General features: G+C 47.1%; 1 protein-coding gene and 1 pseudogene across 1 annotated transcript in view; one reads left to right on the top strand and one right to left on the bottom strand.

The window, feature by feature from the left end:
- Positions 1-22,051, bottom strand: part of EIF2AK3 (eukaryotic translation initiation factor 2 alpha kinase 3) — a 77,951-nt gene extending 55,900 nt beyond the window's left edge. Inside the window, exons 1-2 of the mRNA XM_017340230.3 lie at positions 21,468-22,051; positions 9,206-9,335 (exon numbers count right to left, since the gene is read on the bottom strand). Coding sequence (XP_017195719.3) covers positions 9,206-9,335; positions 21,468-21,772 — 435 coding nt within the window. The 5' untranslated portion in view covers positions 21,773-22,051. The remainder of the gene's footprint in view (positions 1-9,205; positions 9,336-21,467) is intronic.
- LOC100348883 (poly(rC)-binding protein 2-like) lies at positions 3,809-9,199 on the top strand (annotated as a pseudogene).
- Positions 22,052-23,803: the final 1,752 nt, after the last annotated feature.

Raw genomic sequence — 23,803 nt, 5'->3', positions numbered from 1 at the left:
AGAGTGAGGCAGGCTGGAGAGCATCTGCACCTGTCTGAAAGAGAAAGGCAGCTTCCCTTGGGGAGAAACGTGCCTAAAATAAAATGCAACCCCCAATCCTAAGTATAGACTACAACAGAGTTGTTTATTCTTAAGAGAGCAACAAAGGGGCATTTTAACAGACAAAACAAAAACGCATGGTAACTCTGAAAAAAAAAAAAAAAGATACAGGGATTTTCTAAGTGCAGGTTTCACACACACACACACACAATTATAATATGCAGTCTGAATAAAGCTAAGGAAGGTCTTATGTATATAATTGTGTTGTAAGATAAATAGTTCAAAAATACCATATCTACTTGGATTTAGTGAAGTGTGATCCAAATGCCATCCAGAGACCCCAAAGGGGAAAAGAAAAAAAACTATGCCATATGTTACAAAACAGAATTTTAACATGGTCAGTGAGGAGCCACAGCCCAGTCTCCTTAGTGCTTTTTCAAGGTTGAATCTGCACATAAATTGCCAGAGGAAAGCAAATCAGATTTCACCACAGGGGGTCTTTCTGAAAATTAAAAATAAAATGCTTAGCTATTATTAAGTGTCAAAAATGTTAGGCTGAGAACCCAGGCACATCTGCTAGAGCTGGCAGAGCGAACTTCAGATCCATCGCTTGTTCTCTCACCCACATGCAACCCAGCACACCCACACTCCCACACACATGTATGGTTTCCTATCATTTTTTTTAAAGATCTTATTTGAAAGGCAGAGTTGGGGTTGGGGTGAAGGAGAGGAGGAGATACACACACACACACACACACACACTCGCACACAATCTTCCATCCAGCTTGTTCACTCCTCAAATGGCCTCAATTGCCAGAGCTAGGCCAGGCCAAAGCCAAGAGCTTATTCCAGGTCTCCCATGTGGGTGCGGGGACCCAAAGGGCTTGAGCCATTCTCTGCTACTTTCCCAGGCACATTAGCAGGGAGCTCAACCGGAAGTCAAACAACCAGAAGTGAAACAGGCACTCACATGGAATGCGCGAGCGGTAGGCGGTAGCTTAAGCTACTGTGCCACAGTGCTGGTCCCATCAATATTCTTTTGAGGGAGTTTGTAACTACCTTGCCAATAGGAGACAGTGTCAAAACAGACCTGTGTTGCAAGGAACCCGATCTTCCTGTGGCACATGTGATTCCTGGAGCCACAGCAATCTAGAGATTCAGTCTGATCTCATAATTTTACATCAAAGAAAATAAAGCTCTCTGTGCTAAATAACTGAGCAAGTTAATAGAAGAATCCTGACTAGCAGCTCCTGGCCCTCCCTCCACTCTACTGCCTATCCCAAAAAGTTCTTGTGCTGCCTTTATGTTATTCCAGCAATCATCCGTGAGACCCATAATCTGTCATTACACAGTCTGTCAAGTCTTTTATCCTCCAGCTTCTCCTCCGTAGATCTACATGTAAGTTTAATAAGTGCTGCACAGAGAATACAACTTCCTGTGGTTTTCTGAGTTTAAACTGTTTCATTTTCAAACTACTCTTGATGAAAGCTTAAAGAAGCTGACACTGTACTGCAGGAATCCCCAGATGGAGCCATGTGTCTATCTTTGGTCAGGTGGGATGCACCTGCTGTATATATCTCCCTGCCAGCTCTTTCTGCCTCTTTCCTGCACTGCCCTTCCCAACCAAACACTGCATTTTAGAGAAAACTCACAAAATTAACTCTTACGAAGCTTAGGGACCTTCATAGAATTTTGGACGAGATGCCTTTAGAAGGTATTACTACTACTCGATGCATCCAACTCAGGGCATTTCAAACAGCATTTTTTGAACTTCTTTTTTTGTGGTACTTTGTCCACTGTTTGAACATAACTTTCAGAGGCTGTGTAGTGCACATGTCACTGAACAGATAATTAAAACTCATAATATATTCCTCTCTCCTTGCTAATATGTTTATAATCTCACAAATATTCATAAAATTTCTCTCATAGACTAGGCCAACAACTCTCAAAGGGTGGTCTGCAGACTCTCCCAGTGGTGTGGAAGGTCAAACAGCTTGATAATCAGGTGTTATTTGCCTTTCCATCGTGCTGTTATTTGCACTGCTGCTATGAAAGCAATGCTGGCTAGAACTGCTGGTGCCTTAGCAGGAATAAAGCACCAAACGAGTAGTCATTGTATGCTTCACTGTCACAAACAGCAACAGAAAATAGATAGTTGCCCTTTTTTAAAAAAAAAAGAAAAAATATTTATTTATTTGAAAGAGAGGGACAGACAGAGAGAGAGAGACAGAGACAGAGAGAAAGCGCCAGAGAGATCTTCCATCTGCTGGTTCACTGCCCAGATGGCCACAACACCAGGGGATGAGCCAGGCTGAAGCCAGGAACCAGATGCTTCTTTGAGGTCTCCCATGCTGGTAGCACCCAAGCACGTGGGCCATCCTCCTCTGTTCTCCCAGACAAAGCTGGATTGGAAGTGAAGCAGATGGGTCTCAAATCAGCATCCATATGGAATGGCAGCATTGCAGTACTGCTTTACCTGCTATGCCACAGAGCTGGCCCTGATAATTGTCCTTAAGAATGTCCTTGGGGGCCAGTGCTGTGGTGCAGTAGGTTAATCCTCCTCCTGCAGTGCTGGCATACCATATGGGTGCCAGTTCTAGTCCCAACTGCTCCTCTTCTGATCCCTCCCTCTACTATGGCTTGGGAAAGCACTAGACGACGGCCCAAGCACTTGGGCTCCTGCACCCACATGGGAGACCCAGAAAAAGCTCCTGGCTTCGTATTGGCTCAGCTCCAGCTGTTGTGGCTATTTGGGGAGTGAACCAGAGGATGGAAGACTTTTCTCTCTGTCTCTCCCTCTCACTGTCTGTAACTCTACCTCTCAAATAAATAATCTTAAAAAAAAAAGTCTTTGATGATGAGCAATAAAAATGATTAATTTTATTAAAGCTTGACCCTGAGTACCCATCTCTTTACTACTCTGCATGACTAATGAGGTACTGTGTGTAGTTCTCCACATACTGAAGAACATCTTAAGGAAAAACACTTGTGGGACTGAATTCAGAGCTCAATGAGCTGCCTTGTTCAGAGCTCTATTTTCACTTGAAAATCAACTGAGAAAACCTATGGTTAGGAGACTTGGGTATTGGCAGACAAATAAAACGGACCTCATACTCCAAAGGAAACTGACAGTATTTGTGGTAAGATTCAGGGTTTCAGGTGAAAGTTAGCATACTGGAAAACTTTGATCTGCCAGTGCAAGCTTGATAACTTCCCAGGACTTAAGATTTTTCTGGTGAGTTCAGAGGTAATAACAACAGAGCTGATAGTCGATAAAGAAATACATCAACATTTGGAAGATCTATGGGACCTAGCAGGTCAATATTTTCTAAATGATGTTAGGAATCACAAAGCATAAAAGGCAAATCGGAACAATGGATGCTAATGCAACTAGGTAGAAAATGTAAACTGTATAATTTTGGATTCCATGGTGTGATTAACCTTTACAAATCTTCCACTTGTTTCCGTGTAGTACCAAATACAATGACCACGTCCCAGACCAGCAGAGGCAGCAGCTAGCAGTCTGTGCCCTCCACCCGCCCCAGGGTCTCTTCCCCCTTCCCTCTTCCTCCTCTTCTGTCTCCCCCTTTCCTCTCCCTTGTCTTCCTGTCCCCCTGTTGTCCACCCCCCACAGGCCTCCTGCACTTCCTCTTCACCCCTACTCCCCCTTTCCCCTCAGCCACCTCTCGCGCCTGCAGTTTTGGCTTCACACCATCAGTGACCACAGACTTGACCGTTCAAAGTCCAGCTCCCAAGAACATAGCACGACATGGACATCAGTGTGACTGAAGGTGGATTACATGTCACTCTCACCATCCGGCTACTTATGCATGGCAAAGAAAGTGTCAGTACCATCAGAAAGAAAGGGAGAATCTGACAAGAAGATGCATGAGGAGAGTGGTGCACGTATCAACATCTCAGAAGGGAAATGTCCTGAGAGAATGATCACTTTAGCTGGACCCACTAATGCCATCTTCAACGCATTTGCTACGATCATTGACAAACAGGAAGAGGACATCAGCAGCTCTATGACCAATAGCATAGCTGCCTGTAGACCTCCAGTTACCCTGAGGCTGGTGGTTCCTGCTAGTCAGTGTGACTTGCTCACTGGAAAAGGTGGTTGCAAGATCAAGGAAATACGAGAGGGGCCGGGGCTGTGGCATAACGGGTAAAACTGCTGCCTGCAGTGCCGGCATCCCATATAGGCCCTGGTTCCAGACCCAGCTGCTCCACTTCCGAACCAGCTCTCTGCTATGGCCTGGGAGAGCAGTAGAAGATGGCCCAAGTCCTTGGGCCCCTGCAACCGCATGGGAAGACCCAGAGGAAGCTTCTGGCTCTTGGCTTCAGATCGGTGCAGCTCCAGTCATTGTTGCCAATTTGGGAGTGAACTAGTGGATGGAAGATCTCTCTCTCTCTCTCTCTGCCTCTCTCTATATAACTCTGACTTTCAAATAAACAAATAAATAAATAAAAAAAAAAAAGGAAAAACGAGAGTACAGGGGCTCAGGTGTAGGGATATGTTCCTTAACTCAACTGAGCAGGCCATCACTATTGCTGGCATCCCGCCCTCCATCACTGAGTGTGTCAAACAAATCCATGTGGTCATGTTGGAGTACCCCCAAAGGGTGTGACCATCCTGTACTGGCCCAAGCCGTAAAGTTCTTCGGTCATCTTTGCAGGTGGTCAGGACAGGTACAACATGGGCAGCGAGCTTTCCCCACACCACCCAGTCCATGTGCCTCAACCCTGACCTGGAGGGACCACCTTTAGAGGCCTATACCATTCAAGGACAGTATGCCATTGCACAGCCAGATTTGACCAAGCTGCACCAGTTGGCAATGCAACAGTTTCATTTTCTGTTGATACATGGCAATATTGGATTCAGTGGCATTGAATCCAGCTCTCCAGAGGTGAAAGGATATTGGGCAGGTCTGGATGCATCTGCCCGGACTACTCACGAACTCACCATTCCAAATGATTTGATTGGCTGCATAATTGGGCATTAAAGAGCCAAAAAAAAAAAAAAAAAAAATGAGATCAGTCAGATGTCTGGGGCACAGATCAAAATTGCAAACCCAGAAGAAGGATCTACTGATAGGCAAGTTACCATCACCAGATCTGTTGCCAGCATTAGCCTGGCTCAATACTCAATCAATGTCAGGTTTTCCTTGCAGACAGGTGGCATGGGGAGCAGCTAGACCACTGAAGACTCACCCACAATCCCTTTCTGCTGTTCACCACCCATAATTCATCTGTGTAGTTTCTGAACAGTCAGCTATCCAGGTTTTAAGTAGTCTGTAAATTTTTAGTTTCTACACACTTCATCATCCACTCGTGATTTTTTTAATTAAAATTAGAAATTTCTTTCTCTATTCAGCTGTTAACGCTGAGATCCATGTTTAGTTTTATAAGCTTCCCATGTTTTTTTTCTTTTGGGTTTATTTTTGGCTCATGAATTTTTCTGTTTGTCATGGAAATGTAAACGTGGAATATTAATTCATTTCAGTTTAGTTCCATAATGTCAGAAATTTTCAAAAAAATTAAAAGATGGACTGGAGCTTTTTCTTTGTGAACAGAAAAAAAAAAAACTAACAAAAAAACAACAACCACAATTATTTGAACAGACTACTAAAATGCTCATATCCTTCCCTTCTCTAACTATATACATATGTGGCTGGAGTTCCTCCTCCATATAATTTAACCAAAACAACAATGCAAAAATTTTAATGAAGAATCAGATTTAAAAACCCAATTGTCGGGGCCCACACTGTGGCACAGTGGGTTAAAGCCCCAGCCTGCGGCGCTGGCATCCCATATGGGCGCTGGTTCAAGTCCCGGCTGCTCCTCTTCATATCCAGCTCTCTGCCATGGCCTGGGAAAGCAGAAGATGGCCCAACTCCTTAGGCCCCTGCACCTGCGTGGGAGCTCGTGGTTCCTGGCTTTGGATCAGCTCAGCTCTGGACGTTGTGGTCATTTGGGGAGCGAACCAGCAGATGGAAGACCACTCTCCCTCTCTAATTCTTTCAAATAGATAAAATAATTCTTTAAAAAAATTGTCTTCTAGTAAACTAGGAATTAAAAGAGATTTACAAAAATGTGAAACAGTGCCACTTTTCTCATTACATTTTCTTGTGTTGGAAAATGTAGTTATTCTACATATGAATACATCATTTATGTTAACTGTGCAATGGGCTTTTTAATCTCTCTAATCAATTAATGCAAAAGTCTTTTGAAAATCCATTTTAATTTTTAATCTAAGATAAATATAACCCAACTGGGAAAAAGCTCTTTGGAACCCTCAATAATTTTTGCGAGAGTATAAAAGGGTCCTTAGACCAAAGAGCGTGAAGCCCGCTGTGCTACATGAACTGCCCAGCTTGATTATAAGAGACACATACAAGATGGGGAAACAGGCTCCCAGATAGGCAGAAGGTGGCTCAGTAAGCAAGTCTGGGCTTGATCCCAGCTTTATCAGACACTGGGCCTGTAACTTTAAGCAAGTAATGTCGGAGCTTCAGTTGTCTCTTCTACAAAATGGAACCAAGACACCAACTTCAGGAGGATTATTAATGAGAATTACACCATGTATAAGGCTCATCAAGTACACATTCACGTTGCAATGCTGTAGGAACAACGTTGTATGCTCTCAACAAACGGCCCCAAGAACTTGGGGCAGCAGTCAAATCAAGAAAAGCTATCATGTTTTCATCCCTGGTTCAATGCCTTTATTTTTTCTCTAAAGTAGAAAATTAAAATCTAGATAATGAAAAGATGTCTCAGGTTTCTTTTCCTACATGGAAAAATGGCCAATGCGCTTTTCATTGGTTGCTATAAAGGTGCACCATGAACTTTTGGAATACACTTGCAATTCAACATTTCAAACTATTCTATCCAAAGGATCTAGGTTTGGGAGTGGGTGGGAAGGAAGACGCTTAAAATGAGAGATCCCTACTAAACCACAGAAAACAATAACAACTAGGGACAGGAAAAAAAAAGATGAACTGTAGATTAAAACTCACATAGCTAATGTCACTTATTTTTAAGAACACCTTTGAGTATGACTAGCTACTTATCACTTAAACACATGCAATAGCACTTCAGTTATTACAGCTATTTGCATTCTACTATGTGAAACCATGCAACTTTTCCCTTGGTTTGTGTAAACGTTTCCGTTTGCACACACACACATGCTTGGCACCACTACAACACACTGTAACATTACCTTAGATGTAAGCAGCTTACAATCTTCTCATTTTGCTGATCATCGTTTATGTCTAGTTTAAAAATAAAGCAAAACGTGCATACCCAAGCATAATCCCAGCAGAACACAAATAAACACGTTTAGCTGGTACCACACCTAATTCAAAATTTTAATGTAATCTACAACCAAGTTGAATTCCCAGTAGAATAGAATGTCATTCTTCTCAAATGATATTTTCAGTATACTCTCTGATAGGAGGTACTTTAGTGGGGTACTTTGAAAGTCTAATCAGGGCTCAGTATACCAGGAATGCAGAAACTGGGCACCTGCCTGGGTGCACCAGCACAGGGCTCCAGTTGGCCTTGCTTGATAGCATAGGGAAGTCTGTCATCGCAGATGGGTCACCAGTAGCTACCTTCCATCAGAAGTTCCATCACTGCTTCTCAGGTCATTTCCAAGCCCCTCATGTTAGATTTCTTTTTCAAATTTAATTCTAGCCAGGAAGCTTTTTAAAGGGAAAGACTGATGGCAGAAAAATGACTACTCTAGGGAGTGTCCTATGGGACCAATTTGGTGTGGCCAAGGGCTGACAGCATTCTGGAAAGGAGGTGACTGCTTCAACACTAGCAGTCACAACTCAAAAAATGGACTGACTTTAACAGAAGAGTCAAGCTCCAGGAAAGGCGAGACTTACTTCATCAAGGAGTCGAGGTGGAAGTGTGACACAGTGGTTAAGTAGATCCTTGAGGGGGCCCATGTAGGAGGGCCTGGTTAGAGTCCCAGCTCCATGCCTCCAGCTACCCGCTAACACAGTCCCCAGGGGGTAGCAGATGTCGGCTCACGTACTTGGGACCTGGCCACCCACACAGGACACACAGAGTTCTGGGCTCCTGGCTTCAATCTGGCCTGGCCCTGGCTGTCATGGGCATTTGGGGAATCAACCAGCAGATGAAAGATCTCTGTCTGTCTCTGCCTTCCAAATAAAATGAACAAAACATACAGCTGCAAGCGAAGATTTAATCCTTCTGTCCCGCCCCGACCTCATCAAGGTAGACAGTGTCCTCATTTTATTGATTAGGACATTGAAGCTCTGAGGAGCTAAGTCACGTGTTCACTTGACGTCACGTGCCAGAGTAGTTTTGGAAGCAAAGCTCGTTCCTCTCTACCATTCTAGATCTCAGAATTACTAAGCACAATTTCCTTTTTTTTTTTTTTTTTTACAAATAATCAGATTTATCTAGAATTACATTCCAGGAAATTTCAGATGAATTATGCTTACAACTAGGATGTACCATTGAGGGAAAATGTAGGGAATATTAATGTATGAGATTTTACGGCATGGATTTCTAACCAGTAAAATACAATGAAGTTTTCATTTCTATTTGTCTTTTTTTTTTTTTTAAAGATGTATCTATTTATTTGAAAGTCAGAGTTACACAGAGAGAGGAGAGGCAGAGAGAGAGAAAGAGGTCTTCCATCCGATGGTTCACTCCCAGATGGCCGCAACAGCCGGGACTAGAACCGGCACTCATATGGGATGCCGGCGCTTCAAGCCAGGGCGTTAACCCGCTGAGCCACAGCGCCGGCCCCCATTTCTATTTGTCTTATTTCTCCTAGGGGGCCTTGTGAAAATAAGAATAAGAAATGATTGTGTTATACCTCAGGTACTGCGCTATATTGATACAACAGCTATTATTCCTCAGTTACTAATTTATATGATTTACTCAGTAAATGCTCAAAATAATCCTAAGAAAAAGGTGCTATTATGCATGCTATTTCATAGGGGGGGAATTATAGAATAGGAAAGTTATTATTTGTCCCAAGGGGACGCAGCCTGTTACAGGCAAGCAGAACTGAAACCCAGACACTGGGTCCTGAGACGAAGCTTTATATGCAAATACATATTATTAACATCAGCAATTCCGCATCATGTTCCCCAGTCAACGTTTAAGAGCAAATTCTTACCTCTGGTTTGCTGAGGCTGGATGAAACCAAGGCACCAGATCCCACATCTAAATCCCATTGCTTTTTGCCATGATTCTCAGGATCCAAGGCAGCAATTCTTCCATCTAAAGTGCTGATAATTACTAATGATCTGTAAGTTGAGAAATGAAAAGGACAGGATTAGGGGTGCACCTTTGGTTCAGTGCTTAAGTGGATACCTGGGACACTTGCAATCAATCCTGGTTGAGTCCCAGCTCCTCCACTTCCAACCCTATCCCTGCTAATGTGCACAATGGGAGGCAACAGATGATGGCCCAAGTGCCACCCACGTGGGAGACCCAGATTGCATTCCAGGCTCCTGGCTTTGACCCTGCCCAGCCCTGGTTTGTTGCAGGCATATGGGGAGTGAAGTATGGAAAATCACCACCTCTACCTTCCAGATAAAATGAAAACAAAAATTCAGGAAAAAAGTCAAAATAGGAAACTTTTAAAATATGAATAAAAAAAATTGAAAAACTTCCTAAGATACTGGGTACAATATTCCATACACTCCAGAGAACAGCCGCTGCCAGGCCTCTACTGCTAGGAGAGACGGGAGGGGGAGGCACCTTCCCCACGAAAGGTACAGTCTGGCCACTGCTGTTTTTAGAGCAGGACGGTTTCAATACGCCCATTTTCTGTTTATGCCACTTCCTGGTCGTCTCCATGCCCTGCACGGTCCTCTTCTACCCTCCTCGCCTCCTGAAAGCCTCCCCTGAAATACGGGCTTCCCGAACATTCACGGAGCTTCTTGCCCCCACAGAAACTGGGTGTTCCAGGCAGATTGCTTCAGCACAGGTGCAACGAGAATGGTTTTCCCCCAGCCCACGACAACAGCGCCCAGTGATGGGAAAGGTGTGCTCCTCGTATCTTGTGGCCATTTCTAGACGATTTTCTCCCGCTCCTCTCCGAAATTCTTCAGGGTCAGACTGTTCCACTCATTATCCCTCCTGCTGGTTGTCTCCTGATCCTTAGCCTCTTTCCTGGAAGGTTTAAGCTACCAGTGTACTGTCACAGCCTAACACACTTTTGCCTCAGTTCTTTGGGTTTTCATTCCACGCCTACCTTGCTTCAGCCACTCCTGTTGTCAGATCCTAGACTTTTGCATTAGTGATCACCACAACCCCTCATCCAGCTGAAATTTCAAGCACCTCACCCCAGCAGCCTACTCCACTCTTTCCAGTCTGCTTCCTCTACTTCCCTGACTCCAACAAACCTCTGACCCCACCAGAACCAAGAAGCCATTGATCCTAGGACCTTCACTACCATCACACCCTCCCTTCTTTCTTATCCAGTTGAAATGCCAGTCTTTCATCTTAAGCACTACCGTGCTTATGCCCTCAACTTCCTATCCCTCTCTCCCACGTCACACTGGACAGGCAGAACTCCGGCCCTGGTTAGATCCATCTTCCTCCTCTGTCTCATTCCCACATCCATGCAGTGGAATGCAGCTAGAGAAAAACGAAACCATGTTGACTTATCTCACTTTAACTCACGAACACAGTCGATGTTCAACTATCACAACCCACTCCCAGTCTACCCACTACCCCACTGAACTGGCTTAACCCTTTCATTTTTCTCTCTCCTCAGACTTTTGAGACCAGCTCTTCCAGGCTCACACGTCTCAGTGTGTGATTCCTGTTCACTTTGATGGAAACAGAAGTCATCAAATGAGCTTGTTCCGGGGCCAGGGCCATGGCTCGCTTGGCTAATCCTCCGCCTGCAGTGCCGGCATCCCATATGGGAGACAGGTTCTAGTCCCGGTTGCTCCTCTTCCAGTCTAGCTCTCTGCTGTGGCCCAGGAGGGCAGTGAGGATGGCCCAAGTGCTTGGGCCCCTGCATCTGCATGGGAGACCAGGAAGAGGCTCTTGGTTCCTGGCTTTGGATCCACGCAGCGCCGGCTATGGCAGCCATTTGGGGAGTGAACCAACGGAAGGAAGACCTTTCTCTCTGTCTCTCTCTCTCTCACTGTCTATAACTCTACCTGTCAAATAAATTTTTTAAAAAAATTATTTTAAAAAAAAAAAGAGCTTGTTCCCACCATCATGGCTCTCACTCACAAGCCCTTGAATACCACCATCCCTCCATGGGTATCAGAGCACTGTCCATGCTGCCATCCGCTACCTCCACTTAAGCCAACAGGCACCCTCCTCATGCACACCGAGGGCCTGCTCTAGAAAACACCGCCATGAGCTCCCACATCACAGGTCAGCTCTTCTCTCCTGGAGCACTTCTCTCAGCATTTGCTACAGAAGGAGTGTCTGTGTCTCCCCCAATTCTTGTGTGGAAACCTAATCCTACGGTGAGAGTATTAGGAGGTGGGGCCTTTGAGAGGCAATGAGGTCATGAGGGAGGAGCCCTCCTGAATGGATTCGTGCCCTTATAAAAGTGGCCCCCCAAATCCCTTTGCCCCTTCTACCACGCGAGGACACATGGGATGCTACCTGTGAGGAACGGGCCCTCACCAGATGCTAAATCTGCTGGCGCCTTGATCTTTGACTCTCAGCCTCCAGAACCTTGAAGAATACATTTCTGTTGTTTAGAAGCCTCTCAGGCTATGGTATTCTGTTCCAGCAGCCTGAACAGACTAACACAACATTGAAACTTGCTAGTATTTCCTCCACTTATAACCAAATCAGGGGCCGGCGCTGTGGCATAGTAGGTTAAGCCTCTGCCTGTGGCGTTGCCATCCCATATGGGTGCCAGTTTGGTCCCTGCTGCTCCTCTTCCAATCCAGCTCTCTGCTATGGGCTGGGAAAGCAGTGGAAGATGGCCCAAGTGCGTGGGCCCCTGCACCCGCGTGGGAGACCCAGAAGAAACCCCTGGCTTCGGATTGGCCCAGCTCCAGTCATTGCGGCCATTTGGGGAGTGAACCAGTGGATGGAAGACCTTTCTCACTGTCTCTCTCTTTCTCTGTCTGTAACTGCTTGTCAAATAAACAAATAAATAAAATATTTAGAAAAAAAAAAGACTAAACAAAATGAACACTTCTATCCCTTTCAGTTTCCAATCTATTTCCTGCCCCTTTTGTAATATAACTCCTTTTTTTAAACAAAATATTTCATTAATTATTTGAAAAGCAGAGTGACAAGGATAGAGAGAGGGAGGGAGGGAGGGAAGGAGAGATCTTTCATCTGCTGGTTCACTTCCCAAATGACTGCAACAGCCAGGACTGTGCCAGGTCAAAGCCAGGAACCCAAAATTCCAATTTGGGTGCAGAGGCCCAAATACTAGGTCTTTTTCTGCTGCTTTCCCAGGCACATTAGCAGGGAGCTGGATCAAAGTGGAGCAGCTAGGACTCGAGCCTGTGGCCATATGGGATGCCAGCTTCGCAGGCGGCAGGTTAACCTGATACACCACAAAGCCAGCCCCCAACACAACTCCTCGAAAAGAGTTGTTATGTCCTCTATGTCTCCAAAACCTCTCCTTCCCTCTGTCTTGAACCATTTTTAACCAAGTGTTAGCCACTACTGAACCTTGTGCCTCACTGAAGGGTTCTTCTAAGAGTCACCAATAACCTTCATATTGATTAATCTTGTGGTCAGAAGCACCCAAACACCAACTTCCCCTGTCATCATGAAACACTTTATGTAGCTTGCAGAACACCATGCTCTCCTAATTTTTTTTTTAAACTTGGTTCTGTGCTATTCTCTTTCAGTTTCATCTTCTGGTCTTTCTTTACCTTTCCTCTTTCTTAAAATAGTCTCTACTTACACACAAATTTTTTGGGTGATCTCATCTAGTCTCGTAGCTTTAAACTGTCAATTGTATGCTGGCAACTCCCAAATTTCTTTCCCTGGCCCCAAGCTTCTAAGTGAAGAATAAACATACATAACTGCCTACCAGATTTCCATCTCTAACAGGCTTCTCAAAGTTCACATACTCCAAATCAATACTCCCAGACAACTCCCCGAGTTCTTCACACATGTCAGGACCTTTGCAGGTACTACTGGTCTCTCTGCCTGGAACACACTCCCTCCCCAACCCCGGCCACCTCCCCAAATATAGCAGATTCTCCATAAATACTTTGTTGAATGGAAGAAAGAACTGTACAGCTCCCGTAGGACTATTTGTCTGCTTTAAATCCACAAATTCATGTAGAGTTGTGTTCCTGGTTAGGATTCTAAGATACAACTCTATCTCTTCTATTTCACTTGATGTACAATATACACAAATTCAAAGTAATAAACTAGTTGACCAAGATAAATAAGTTCAAGTAAACATGTCTGAAACCTTTCAAAGAACAATTTATCAAATGTGTAAAATCATTCATTTAGCTTCCAAACTATACACTAATTCTCATTTTGAACTTCTCAAGTAGTAAATATTACTCTAATTTGTGAAAATAAAGATTTAGCCAGACTGCAAATCCTAATAATTTTAGATAGTAAACCAGAAGAAAGGGAACAATCCAATTCCCCTCCCTATCCAGTATTCCTCAGCTTTCCAAAGAAATCTATGTGAGAATTGCAAAAGAAGGGTACTCTGAATTAGAAAATGATCTTAGGGGTGGGCGTCTGGCCTAGCAGTTAAGATGCCGGCATCCCGCATCAAGGCCCCTGGCCTCATACCTACCTCTGGCTCCTGACTCCAGCTTCTTGCTAATGCAGACTCTGGGTAGCAGTGGTGGCTGAAGTAACTGGGTTCCTGCCACCCAGGTGAGAGACCTGGATTGAGTTCTTGGCTACAGGCTCTTGGCTTTGTCCCTGGCCTACCCCCCAAGCTCAGCCCCAACCACTGCATGCATTTGAGGAATGTAACAAGCATATGAGAGTGCTCCCTTATCTTTCAGCCTTTCAAATAAATATCAAAAACAATTTTTTTTAATTTATTTATTTGAGAGGTAAGAGGGAGACAGAGAAGGAGAGAGCTCTGCATCTTCAGCAGGACCTATGTATTACCTACTTCTCTCTCACAACCTGTCCCTATCTCTCCCTCCCTTAACTGCACACCCATCCACCCATCACCTAACACTGCTCACTGTACAACGCCCCTGTGCCTTCACTCGCTCACTTCTGCTGCCCATGGTCCCTCACGCTTTCCACATTCACCACTTGCCCACCTGATGCTTCCATACTTGTCACTCTTATTTTTTTTTTTTAACGAACCACAGGCGGAGGCTTAACCTATCATGCCATAGCGCCTGCCCCTACTTGTCACTCTTGTACTACTTTTATGTCACTTGTTAATCCTTGAATACAATTATCTTCCTGTCCAACTTGGAGCTACTGAAGGAAAAGACATGTTTCTACACAACAGAGCCTAAACCTTAATAAAAAACAATGTGTTTGTCGGCGCCGGCACACCGGGTTCTAGTCCAGGTTGGGGCGCCGAATTCTGTCCCGGTTGCCCCTCTTCCAGGCCAGCTCTCTGCTGTGGCCCGGGAGTGCAGTGGCGGATGGCCCAGGTGCTTGGGCCCTGCACCCAATGGGAGACCAGGAAAAGCACCTGGATCCTGGCTCCTGCCATCGGATCAGCGCGGTGCACCGGCTGCAGTGCGCTGGCCGCGGCAGCCATTGGAGGGTGAACCAACGGCAAAGGAAGACCTTTCTCTCTGTCTTTCTCTCTCACTGTCCACTCTGCCTGTCAAAAAAAAAAAAAAAAAAAAAATGTGTTTGTTGAGTAAATAAATCCTGGTGAGGGCAGACATATAATCCACATTAAATGAAAAAGGAGGGGCCAGTGCTGTGGTGCAGAGGGTTAACGCCTGGCCTGAAGCACCGGCATCCCATATGGTCGCCGGTTCGAGACCCATCTGCTCCTCTTCCGATCCAGCTCTCTGCTATGGCCTGGGAAAGCAGTAGAAGATGGCCCAAGTCCTTGTGCCCCTGCACCCGCGTGGGAGACCCGGAAGAAGCTCCTGGCTCCTGGCTTCAGATTGGCACAGCTCCGGCCGTTGCAGCCAGTTGGGGAGTGAACCATTGGATGGAAGACCTCTCTTTCTCTGTCTCTCTGTCTCTCTCTCTCTCTTTCTCTCTGCCTCTTCTCTCTCTGCATAACTCTGGCTTTGAAATAAATATTTAAAAAAAAAAAAAAAAAGAAAAGAAAAAGGAGGCTAGAAAAGATATGACTTGCCTAAGATCATGCACCAGATCTGAATAGGAGAGGGAATTTAGTTTTCCTAATTCTATCACTTTGTCAAATTTAAGTTTGCATAAGTGGTAACTACTATATTACTATAATGTGCAGCTTTTTATGTTTTCCAGAAATCTCATCAAGATGTCCTTTATCCTGTAGTTGCTCTGAGGAGGTCCTCAACTTGGCAGAAATGACCTTATGCCACCATGAATACATTATTCTTGCTTGCGCTGTACTAAGTTGGCCAGAACGCCTGGCTACTTACAGGTTGTTTATCAGAGTCTGAGAAGTACGAGCTAAATTCCTTCATAAAGTCATTCTAACAGAGCCTTCCCCACTGCGCCAATGCCCCAGGTTAAGGAAGAGAAGCAGGTGACAGAAGGGCACCACATGTATTAAACAGGGTTTACTCTCACAACTGCTTATTTTCAAGTTTCCCATTTCCTTCCATGGGTTGCAAAAACCTCCCTAAGCTAAAATGTGACTTGGCTGCCTTGAATTGGAGTAACCAACAATCCTCTGCTCTAACATATGCCCTTGCTAAAGGAAGCACACGTTCTCATTTAAATACAAACTAGAACTAATTGGACTTGACTTCCTAGTCCTCACTAAGTAAATCTCCAAATAAGCCTCCTTTCTTTAAACGTATCACAAGACTAGCTATGCCCCAAACCAAAACAAATATAATGTCAAAAATCGTCAGTTAGACACTAGCACTCTGACATATCAGCTAGACCCTAAAGAAATACAATCTCAGTTTTCAACGTTGTAGTTAACATAAGAGCAAGAGACAGCCTTTTCCTGCTAGAATAAAACATTTTGGGGGGCCAGCGCTGTGGCATAACGGGTTAAGCTGCCGCCTGCAGCGCCGGCATCCCCTTTAGGCACTGGTTCAAGACCCAACTGCTCCACTTCCGATCTAGCTCTCTGCTATGGCCTGGGAAAGCAATAGAAGATGGCCCAGGTCCTTGGGCCCCTACACCCATGTGGGAGACCTGGAAGAAGCTCCTGGCTCTTGGCTTCAGATCGGGGCAGCTCCAGCCATTGTGGCCAGCTGGGGAGTGAACCAGCGGATGGAAGCCTCTCTCTCTCTCTGCCTCTCCTCTCTCTGTGTAACTTTGACTTTCAAATAAATAAATCTTTAAAAAAAAATAAAACATTTTTGGAAGCACTTTATTGCATCCAATATTCTAAATCAAAATGATTACTGACAAATAGAACATGGTTTGAAAAAAAAAAACAGATATAGTCTCATCCCTCATATTTAACTCTGTAGCTTTCTTTTCTCTCTCTCTCTCTCTTTTTTTTTTTTTTTTTTTTTTTTTTTTTTTTGACAGGCAGAGTTAGACAGTGAGAGAGAGAGAGACAGAGAGAAAGGTCTTCCTTCCGTTGGTTCACCCCCCAAATGGCCACTATGGCCAATGCTATGCCCATCCAAAGCCAGGTGCTTCCTCCTGGTCTCCCATGGGGTGCAGGGCCCAAGCACCTGGGCCATCCTCCACTGCACTCCCTGGCCACAGCAGAGAGCTGGACTGGAAGAGGGCAACCAGGATCCGGCGCCCCAACTGGGACTAGAACCCGGGGTGCTGGCGCCCAGGCGGAGGATTAGCCTAGTGAGCCGGGCGCAGGCCCTAACTCTGTAGCTTTCAAGTTCCCTCTTTGTATTTTAAAACAGTTTGCAATAAAGATGTATATGCAGCTCCTCTCTCCCAACAAGAGAGAAAAGGAAATGGCGTTGCCAGCAACACTGAGGGAATGAAGAGCCTCACTGCACTTACAGCTCACAGCAACTGACAGGCAGGTCCCCTCTAGGGGACTGAGAAAGCACGGCCGCCTGTCCCTGCCACACAGCATATCCGGCATCCAGAAATCGATGAAGATAAAGACAACAGGAACAACCAGCCATGACTTGCCTGAAGCACATGGGTACTTTAAAAAGATCATGGGAAAACAGAATTAAAAGATTAATTGGGGCAAAAAAATGTTTAAAACCACACATACCAGGAATCTTCAGAAAAGCTCATGGAAAACGCCTATCACAGGAGTGGACATTTAGCCCAGCAGACACTGGTATATCTGCCTGGATTTGAGACCTGGCTCCCACTCCTGACTCCAGTTTCTCATCAGTGCAGATGCTGGAAGGCTCAAATAGCTGGGTCCCTGCCACCCACATGGGAGGCCTGGACTGCATTCCTGACTCATGGCTCTTCATGCAGCCAGCAACAGCCCAGCCACAGCGGGCATTTGAGAGGTGAACCAGCAGAAGGGAGCTAGCTCTCTCTGAAATAAAAAAATAAAATTTAAATATGTGTATTATAAAAAACTATGCAGGGGGCCCGGTGTAGTAGAGTAAGCCTCCACCTGTGGCACTGGCATCTCATATGGGCGTTGGTTGTGCACATCCCGGCTGCTCCACTTCCCATCCAGCTCTCTGCTATGGCCTGGGAAAGCAGTAGAAGATGGCCCAAGTGCTTGGGCCCCTGCACCTACGTGGGAGACCCGGAAGAGGCTCCTGGCTCCTGATCAGCCCAGCTCCGGCCATTGCGGCCATTTGGGGAGTGAATCAGCAGATAGAAGAACTTTCTCTCCACCTCTCCCTCTCTCTGTCTGTAACTCTACCTCTCAAATAGATAATTTAAAAAACAACAAAACAAAACAAAACAAAAAACTGCACAGATTTCAATATGTTCTGCACCAAAATTAATTTATCTTTCAGGTCAATTTTTCCATAATATTTTTGAAGTACTCTTGGATGTTTATTTTAGCTAATGACTGTGAACGCTATATGTTAAATGTGATTTTTAGTTAAGGGTCTAGGGTAGGGAAAGTAGACAGTGATGGGACTAGATGACTAAACTCCTTTTTAACACTGTCTTTTGAGATGCTATACTCAGACATACTAAGGGTCCTAGCAGTTAAAAAAACAGGCAAAGGTATCCATCAATCTGAAAATCTGAGGATGTACATTTATTTCATATCAGACCAGTGTTGAAAGAACAGAGAGGAAAAGCAATAAAAACACCTTACATTGCTAAGTATTTTCATGTTATCTCAATCCAAAAAACTCAGTTCCAGATGTAGAAATTGAAGGAGCACCAGAGACAAATGTCAGACTTGGCAATACTTCTGTTAGAGAGGAAGCAGAGACAGAGGAAAAAGGAACATGTATTTTGCAAATCAGTGTGATAGTCAAAACTAGCTCTTTACAAGATCTGAGGTTGTCAGGATGCTCTCAATACGAAGGTGTCCACCCCACCATAAGAACCCCAATTTGTGATTTGCTATTTGTTTTGAAGGCAGAAAACTGTTAACATATATTATGCCTACATCCACACAACACAACAGTAAGGTGAGATTGAGACTTTCTCCCTAACTTTCTGCAGTGACATCCCATTTAAATTTCAATTAAGTGTAATGTTTAACAGAAGAAACACAAACAAGACTGCTAACCTGATAGTTCATTTTAGCTATTTTTCCCCCAGGGAGGAAAAATTGGCTTATTCACCCATTCCCATGCTTGAGATACAGAGTTATTAGAATGAAACCATTGGAGACTTGAACATTTCATAGAGAGCAGAAAAAAAATAAAAAGTCAACCAGTGAGTCTCATCTTGCTTCTTAAGCACCAAAAGACAACATACAAAAATAAACATCTTAGTTTGCCACCTCCCTCTGTTAAAGTTTTGTAAGGGGCCTCCTTCCTCACAGCTGTTTGTACTAAACGCTTGGTTAATTCAGATCTCCTCCCCTAATTCTCCTTGTTAAAACAAACAGGAGATTGGTCTATTATTATGGAACTGGCAGTCTCTGGGTTTTGGCTTTTTTTTTTTTAAGAGCACTTGGAAAAACTTTGCTAAACTTTGTGTATTCTTTCCAAGATTTCGAGAACATTCCCCCCATCAGGCAGCCCCCTGTCCTATACCACGGCCTGTCTCAAAGATCACTTTCTCTGTTCCAGGCAGAACGCTGTCTTCACTCCTGATTCTGAGAAAGAAGTGCCCACTCCCGACCCGCCGCCTGCTAAGTAGACCTTCTCCAACCGCCTGCACCTCCTGATCGATTCCTCTCATCTTCAACTTGTCTGGACAAGCTGCTTCTCTCAGTCTATGAAGTCCTAAACACTGGCTTTCAGCAGGGAGGGAAGGGGGAGAGGAGCAGGGAGGGTGACTCAGGAACCTCCTGCAGTGCCTTTTCTCTGCCGCTTTACTTCCTCAAGTGTGTTCAGCACCAGATCTTTCATTCTTCCCAGCGCACATCCTCTGTCTCCGACCTGGCCCGCTGCACCGTATCCGCTAACTCTTCTTCCTCTCTAAAAGGTCAGGCATGTCCTGAGGTTTTCTTGTGAGCCTCTTCTCTCACAGTTTCAACTGTTCACCCTGGCCTTTCCCTCCTATCCACCTGCTTACCAGACCGCCACCCTGCGGGTGACCTGCGAGTCCCTCTCTCCCACCCCAAATCCCTGACCTTTCCTCCCCAGCTCTCCTCACCTCTCGATTTCCCTATGTGTGCTTTCATGGCACCGCCACGATCTCTGGAGCTGCCAAAACGAGAAGGAAGCAAGACACCTGCCAGGAACCAAGAATTTCGCCTCAAGCATCCCTCAAATCTGTCAGCTCAGTTCTACACCTCTCATCACTAAACCTCTCATCTGAACAGCTATAATACCCTCCCCTTCCGCTTCCCTTACCTCAAGCTTTTGGTCCATGCCAGTGCCAGAGAAATATCCCTTAAGCATACCTTTCATCGGGTGTGGCGTGCAAGACACTGCACATTTCTCAAACCTGAATGGGCGTGTGGATCGCAGGATGATCTTACTGCAAAGCGGCTCAGATGTACACAGAGAAAAAGCGTTCTCTAGACATAACCTGCAGCCTCTGAGCCTCCTGCCGCTTGCTCAAGTCCCCACGACTCCACCACCCATTCCTTCTGCCACAGCCTTTTCTTGGCCTCTCACCTCCCTCACCCCAGTGCCCCACCCAGTGTGCTCCGTGTGCTGCTGTCACAGGTCTCCTCACTGGGTCCTCCCGGACACACAGCACGCTGCTGCCTGCACCTCTAACCCTGGGCCATTGTCGGCACCAGCAAGTACCCGCTGAAAAGTGGCTTTGCCTTCTAACCAAAACAAAACACCTTGCTATCCTAATGTACTCAGAGCAGGTGCTTTGGACATTTCTTTCAGATAAACAAAAGGCACTTCGGCAGGGGAACTGATTCATTAGTGAGCTCGGGAAAATTGTTCAAAGCTGTCACTTAGAAATGTCTGTAACATTCAAAGGGTGCCTAGTGAATTGTGGTACATTTACTATTTACAGTAGTTTCAAGGTAATGTAGATCAAGATTCTGATAGCTAATTGAAAAGTTAGTCTAACTTATTATGATGCAGTAATTCCTACCTCAGAGGCTTATAGTGCTTTCTAATCCAGACCCTAGCCCTCTCTGGCCCTCCCTGACGCTCCTTGCGTCGGTCCAGTTGTTCCATGAAGACATCACTTTGTCTTTCCGTGCTGCGATTGGCTGCCTGCAAAACGCTTCCCCGTCAACCCACCTGTCGTTGGTGCCTACATTTTGAAAAGTGCTTTACAACACGCACCTTGAAGGCTCGTTTCTCAGAAGGCTCCGAAACCATGCTACCTTTACACTGGGTGTTTACATAGGAAATAATGTCGACATTCAAGACCCTACGGGTGTGGTCCGGAGCACTGCTCATTGCACTAGCATCCCCAAGGTGAACGTGATGCAGGGGTTCGGCAGATCTCCATTAGAGAACCGCTGATCTCAGCCCTCGGCCAGGGACAGACGGAGTCGTCGGAACGAAGACGCAAACAGCTGTCACACCGGGTGATTCGCGCAAGGAAATGACAGGGCGGGAAAGGTTTCCGGGAGGACGAATAAAACCAAATAACAGCGAGAGGCACCAAGCGGCTCCCGACCTGCGCGCTGCATTCCCCAAGCATCCCTCCCACACCTTCGAGGATGCTGGCGAGGGCCTGGCGCCGGTCTCCGGCCTCGGGGGTGGGAAGCCGGCGCGGCCCGGCGCTCGCCCCGCGCTGTGCAGGGAGGCGCCCACCCCTGACCCCGGGTCGCGGGTGCCCCCTGTCCCCCGACCCCCAGACCCTCCGCGGCGCCATCGTAAACAAGCCCCTCCCGCGGGTCGGCGGGCGCTCACCTGCCGGGCGACCGCAGCTCGGCCTCGTCCTCGGGTTCCGGTCCCCGCGACTCCGGCTCGCCCGCAGCTGCGGGGAGCGCCTCGGCGTCCTCCACCGTCACCTCCGCCGCCGCCACGGCCCCGGCCGCCGGCACTCGCGCGGCCGACGTGGGGGCGGCCGCGGCCCCCAGGCCGAACGCCGCCTCCGCCCTCGGCGCGGGGAGGTCGCGGGCGCGCGCCGCGGCCCGGGTCCCCGCCGTCAGGGCCAGCAGCAGCGGCAGCAGCAGCGCCCGCACCAGCGACCCCGGGCGGGTGGCGCGCTCCATCAGCGGCCCGCCCCGCGCGCGGGCATGGAGGCGCAGCCGCCGGCGCCCGCCTCTCGGAGCCTGCGATCTGGGCGAGAGCGCGCTGGGGTCCGCACTGCCGCCCCGACGGCCTGGACAGCCAGCCGCGTCTCCCCGGCCACGTCTCAGCTCAGCCTCTGCCACCACCACCTGAGTGACAGCCTCCCTCTGACATCGCCCATTGAGCAAACTTTCCGCGCTTCTGCCCTCCGATTGGCTGCGGCTCCTGCCAATCCGGGGCCCCCGAGCTGGTCCTTTCGGAGAAAACAGGCTTTCCCCGGTTGTCAACATCGAGCTTACCAACCAAATCATACTTTCATCCCTCCAGTCCAGGCCCTCTTCCGGACGCAGTTACCAATGAGCAAAGCGCCTCCCCATATCTCCTTATCTCATTGGTGAACCTCAAAGGTCCCGGAATACCTTCCCTGGAGCGGATTGGCCACCCTGGCGATTGGTCTCGCCCCTCAGAACGAGGCGCTGGCGAAGGCTTGAAAATCATTGGCGGAGGTGGATGTCGCTCAAACGTCTGCGCTAACTGCTTCCTGATTGGTTGGAAGCGGCACTTAATACGTGGCGGATTCTGACTGTGAAGAGCGCTGTCCCTAGAGAAAGGGAGAGTGGGAGGCGAGTCCCTGGTGATGGGGAGGCGGCCGGCGTTAAAGGAGCTGCCGCAGTGGCTGCAAGGCAGTCTAGGTGGAAAAGAAGGAAAGATAGATAGGCGACCGAGCAAGTCGTGAGGTCCCTAGAGGTGGCTGAAAAGGGTGAAACGGCGCGGGAAACCGGGGTGCTCGCGGCCGCGGCGCAGTGACCAGTACAGCGGACGCCCCCTGGAAGAGCTCGGGCCGGGCAGTTACGTCATCTGCCCCGGACCACGTAGCCAGCCGGTAGCAGAACCCTGGCTCTGCACCGCCCTGTCTCTCGAGACTGCAGAGTGGACGCGAGCTGGCACTTCGGCGAAGGCGTCTGAACTTCTCTGACAGTCGCGAAGCACACCTGCAGGTGTTTGGTAAGAAGTTGGCATCCTGCGGCGATGCATCGAAACCGAGGGGAGCGGAAGTCTGTTACCCCGTCAAGACTGTGAAGCGGGCGGCTGTGGAGCCCAGCGGGGAAGACGCCGGTACCTGGGATGCACAGCTGGCTCCAGCCCCCCGCTAATGCGGACCTTGTGTGGCAGCAGTCACGGGTCCTGCCACCCAGGCTTCAGCCTGGCCCAGCCCCCTTGGTTAGGGACATTTAGGGAGTAAACCAGTGAATGGGAGCTTACTGGATCTTTGTCTCTCGAATAAATTAGTTAAAACAATTAAAAAAAAAAAAACCTGTGAAGATTTTAAAAGATGTTGTCAGTTTTTCTGATTCCTTGATTATCCCCATCTGCATAAGCAGGTGCTCTTAATTTCTCCCATCCAAAAACAAAACAAAACTCACACCCCCACCCCCACATCTCTTTGGTTTCTGTTCAGCAAAGCTCAACAGAGGTGGAAACTCTTTAGTTCCTCTTCTCCAAATCGGGCACACTACGGCCGGCATTTGTACCCCCGACTCCAGAGGCCACCCTTGCGAAATTCAGCTGAGGATTCACAGTCTTCATTTCAGCCGTGCTGGGCCCTCGGAACTCAGTCTTTGCTGAGCCATATACTTTGCACTTTCCTGCTTACCCACTAGATGAGTCATCACCCTCAACTGGTCCCCCATTCACTTGGGATAGAAGCCAAGTCCTTACCATAGGTGAGAAGGTCCCAGGGCGTCTGGCTCCCGAGACTTCTCTGAATTCATTCCCTGCAATGTCAGGTGTTCACTCTGTCCTGCCCTGCTGGCCTCCCCACTATAACAAAGCCGGCCAAGTCGCACCTTGAGGGGGTTTCATTAGCTGTTTTTCTGGCCTGCGAAACTCTTCCCTAGTGTGTTGCTCTGCCAGGACTGCCATAATAGCAAATACCTCACGCTGGGTGGCTTAAGCGACAGAAATTTGTTGTCTCACAGTTCAGGGGGTTGGAAATCCAGATCAAGGTGCCA

Source organism: Oryctolagus cuniculus, chromosome 2, assembly GCF_964237555.1.
Source record: "Oryctolagus cuniculus chromosome 2, mOryCun1.1, whole genome shotgun sequence".
NCBI lineage: Eukaryota > Metazoa > Chordata > Mammalia > Lagomorpha > Leporidae > Oryctolagus > Oryctolagus cuniculus.
The sequence above is the reverse complement of the archived record's forward strand: the minus strand, read 5'-3'. Positions and strand labels throughout refer to the sequence as shown.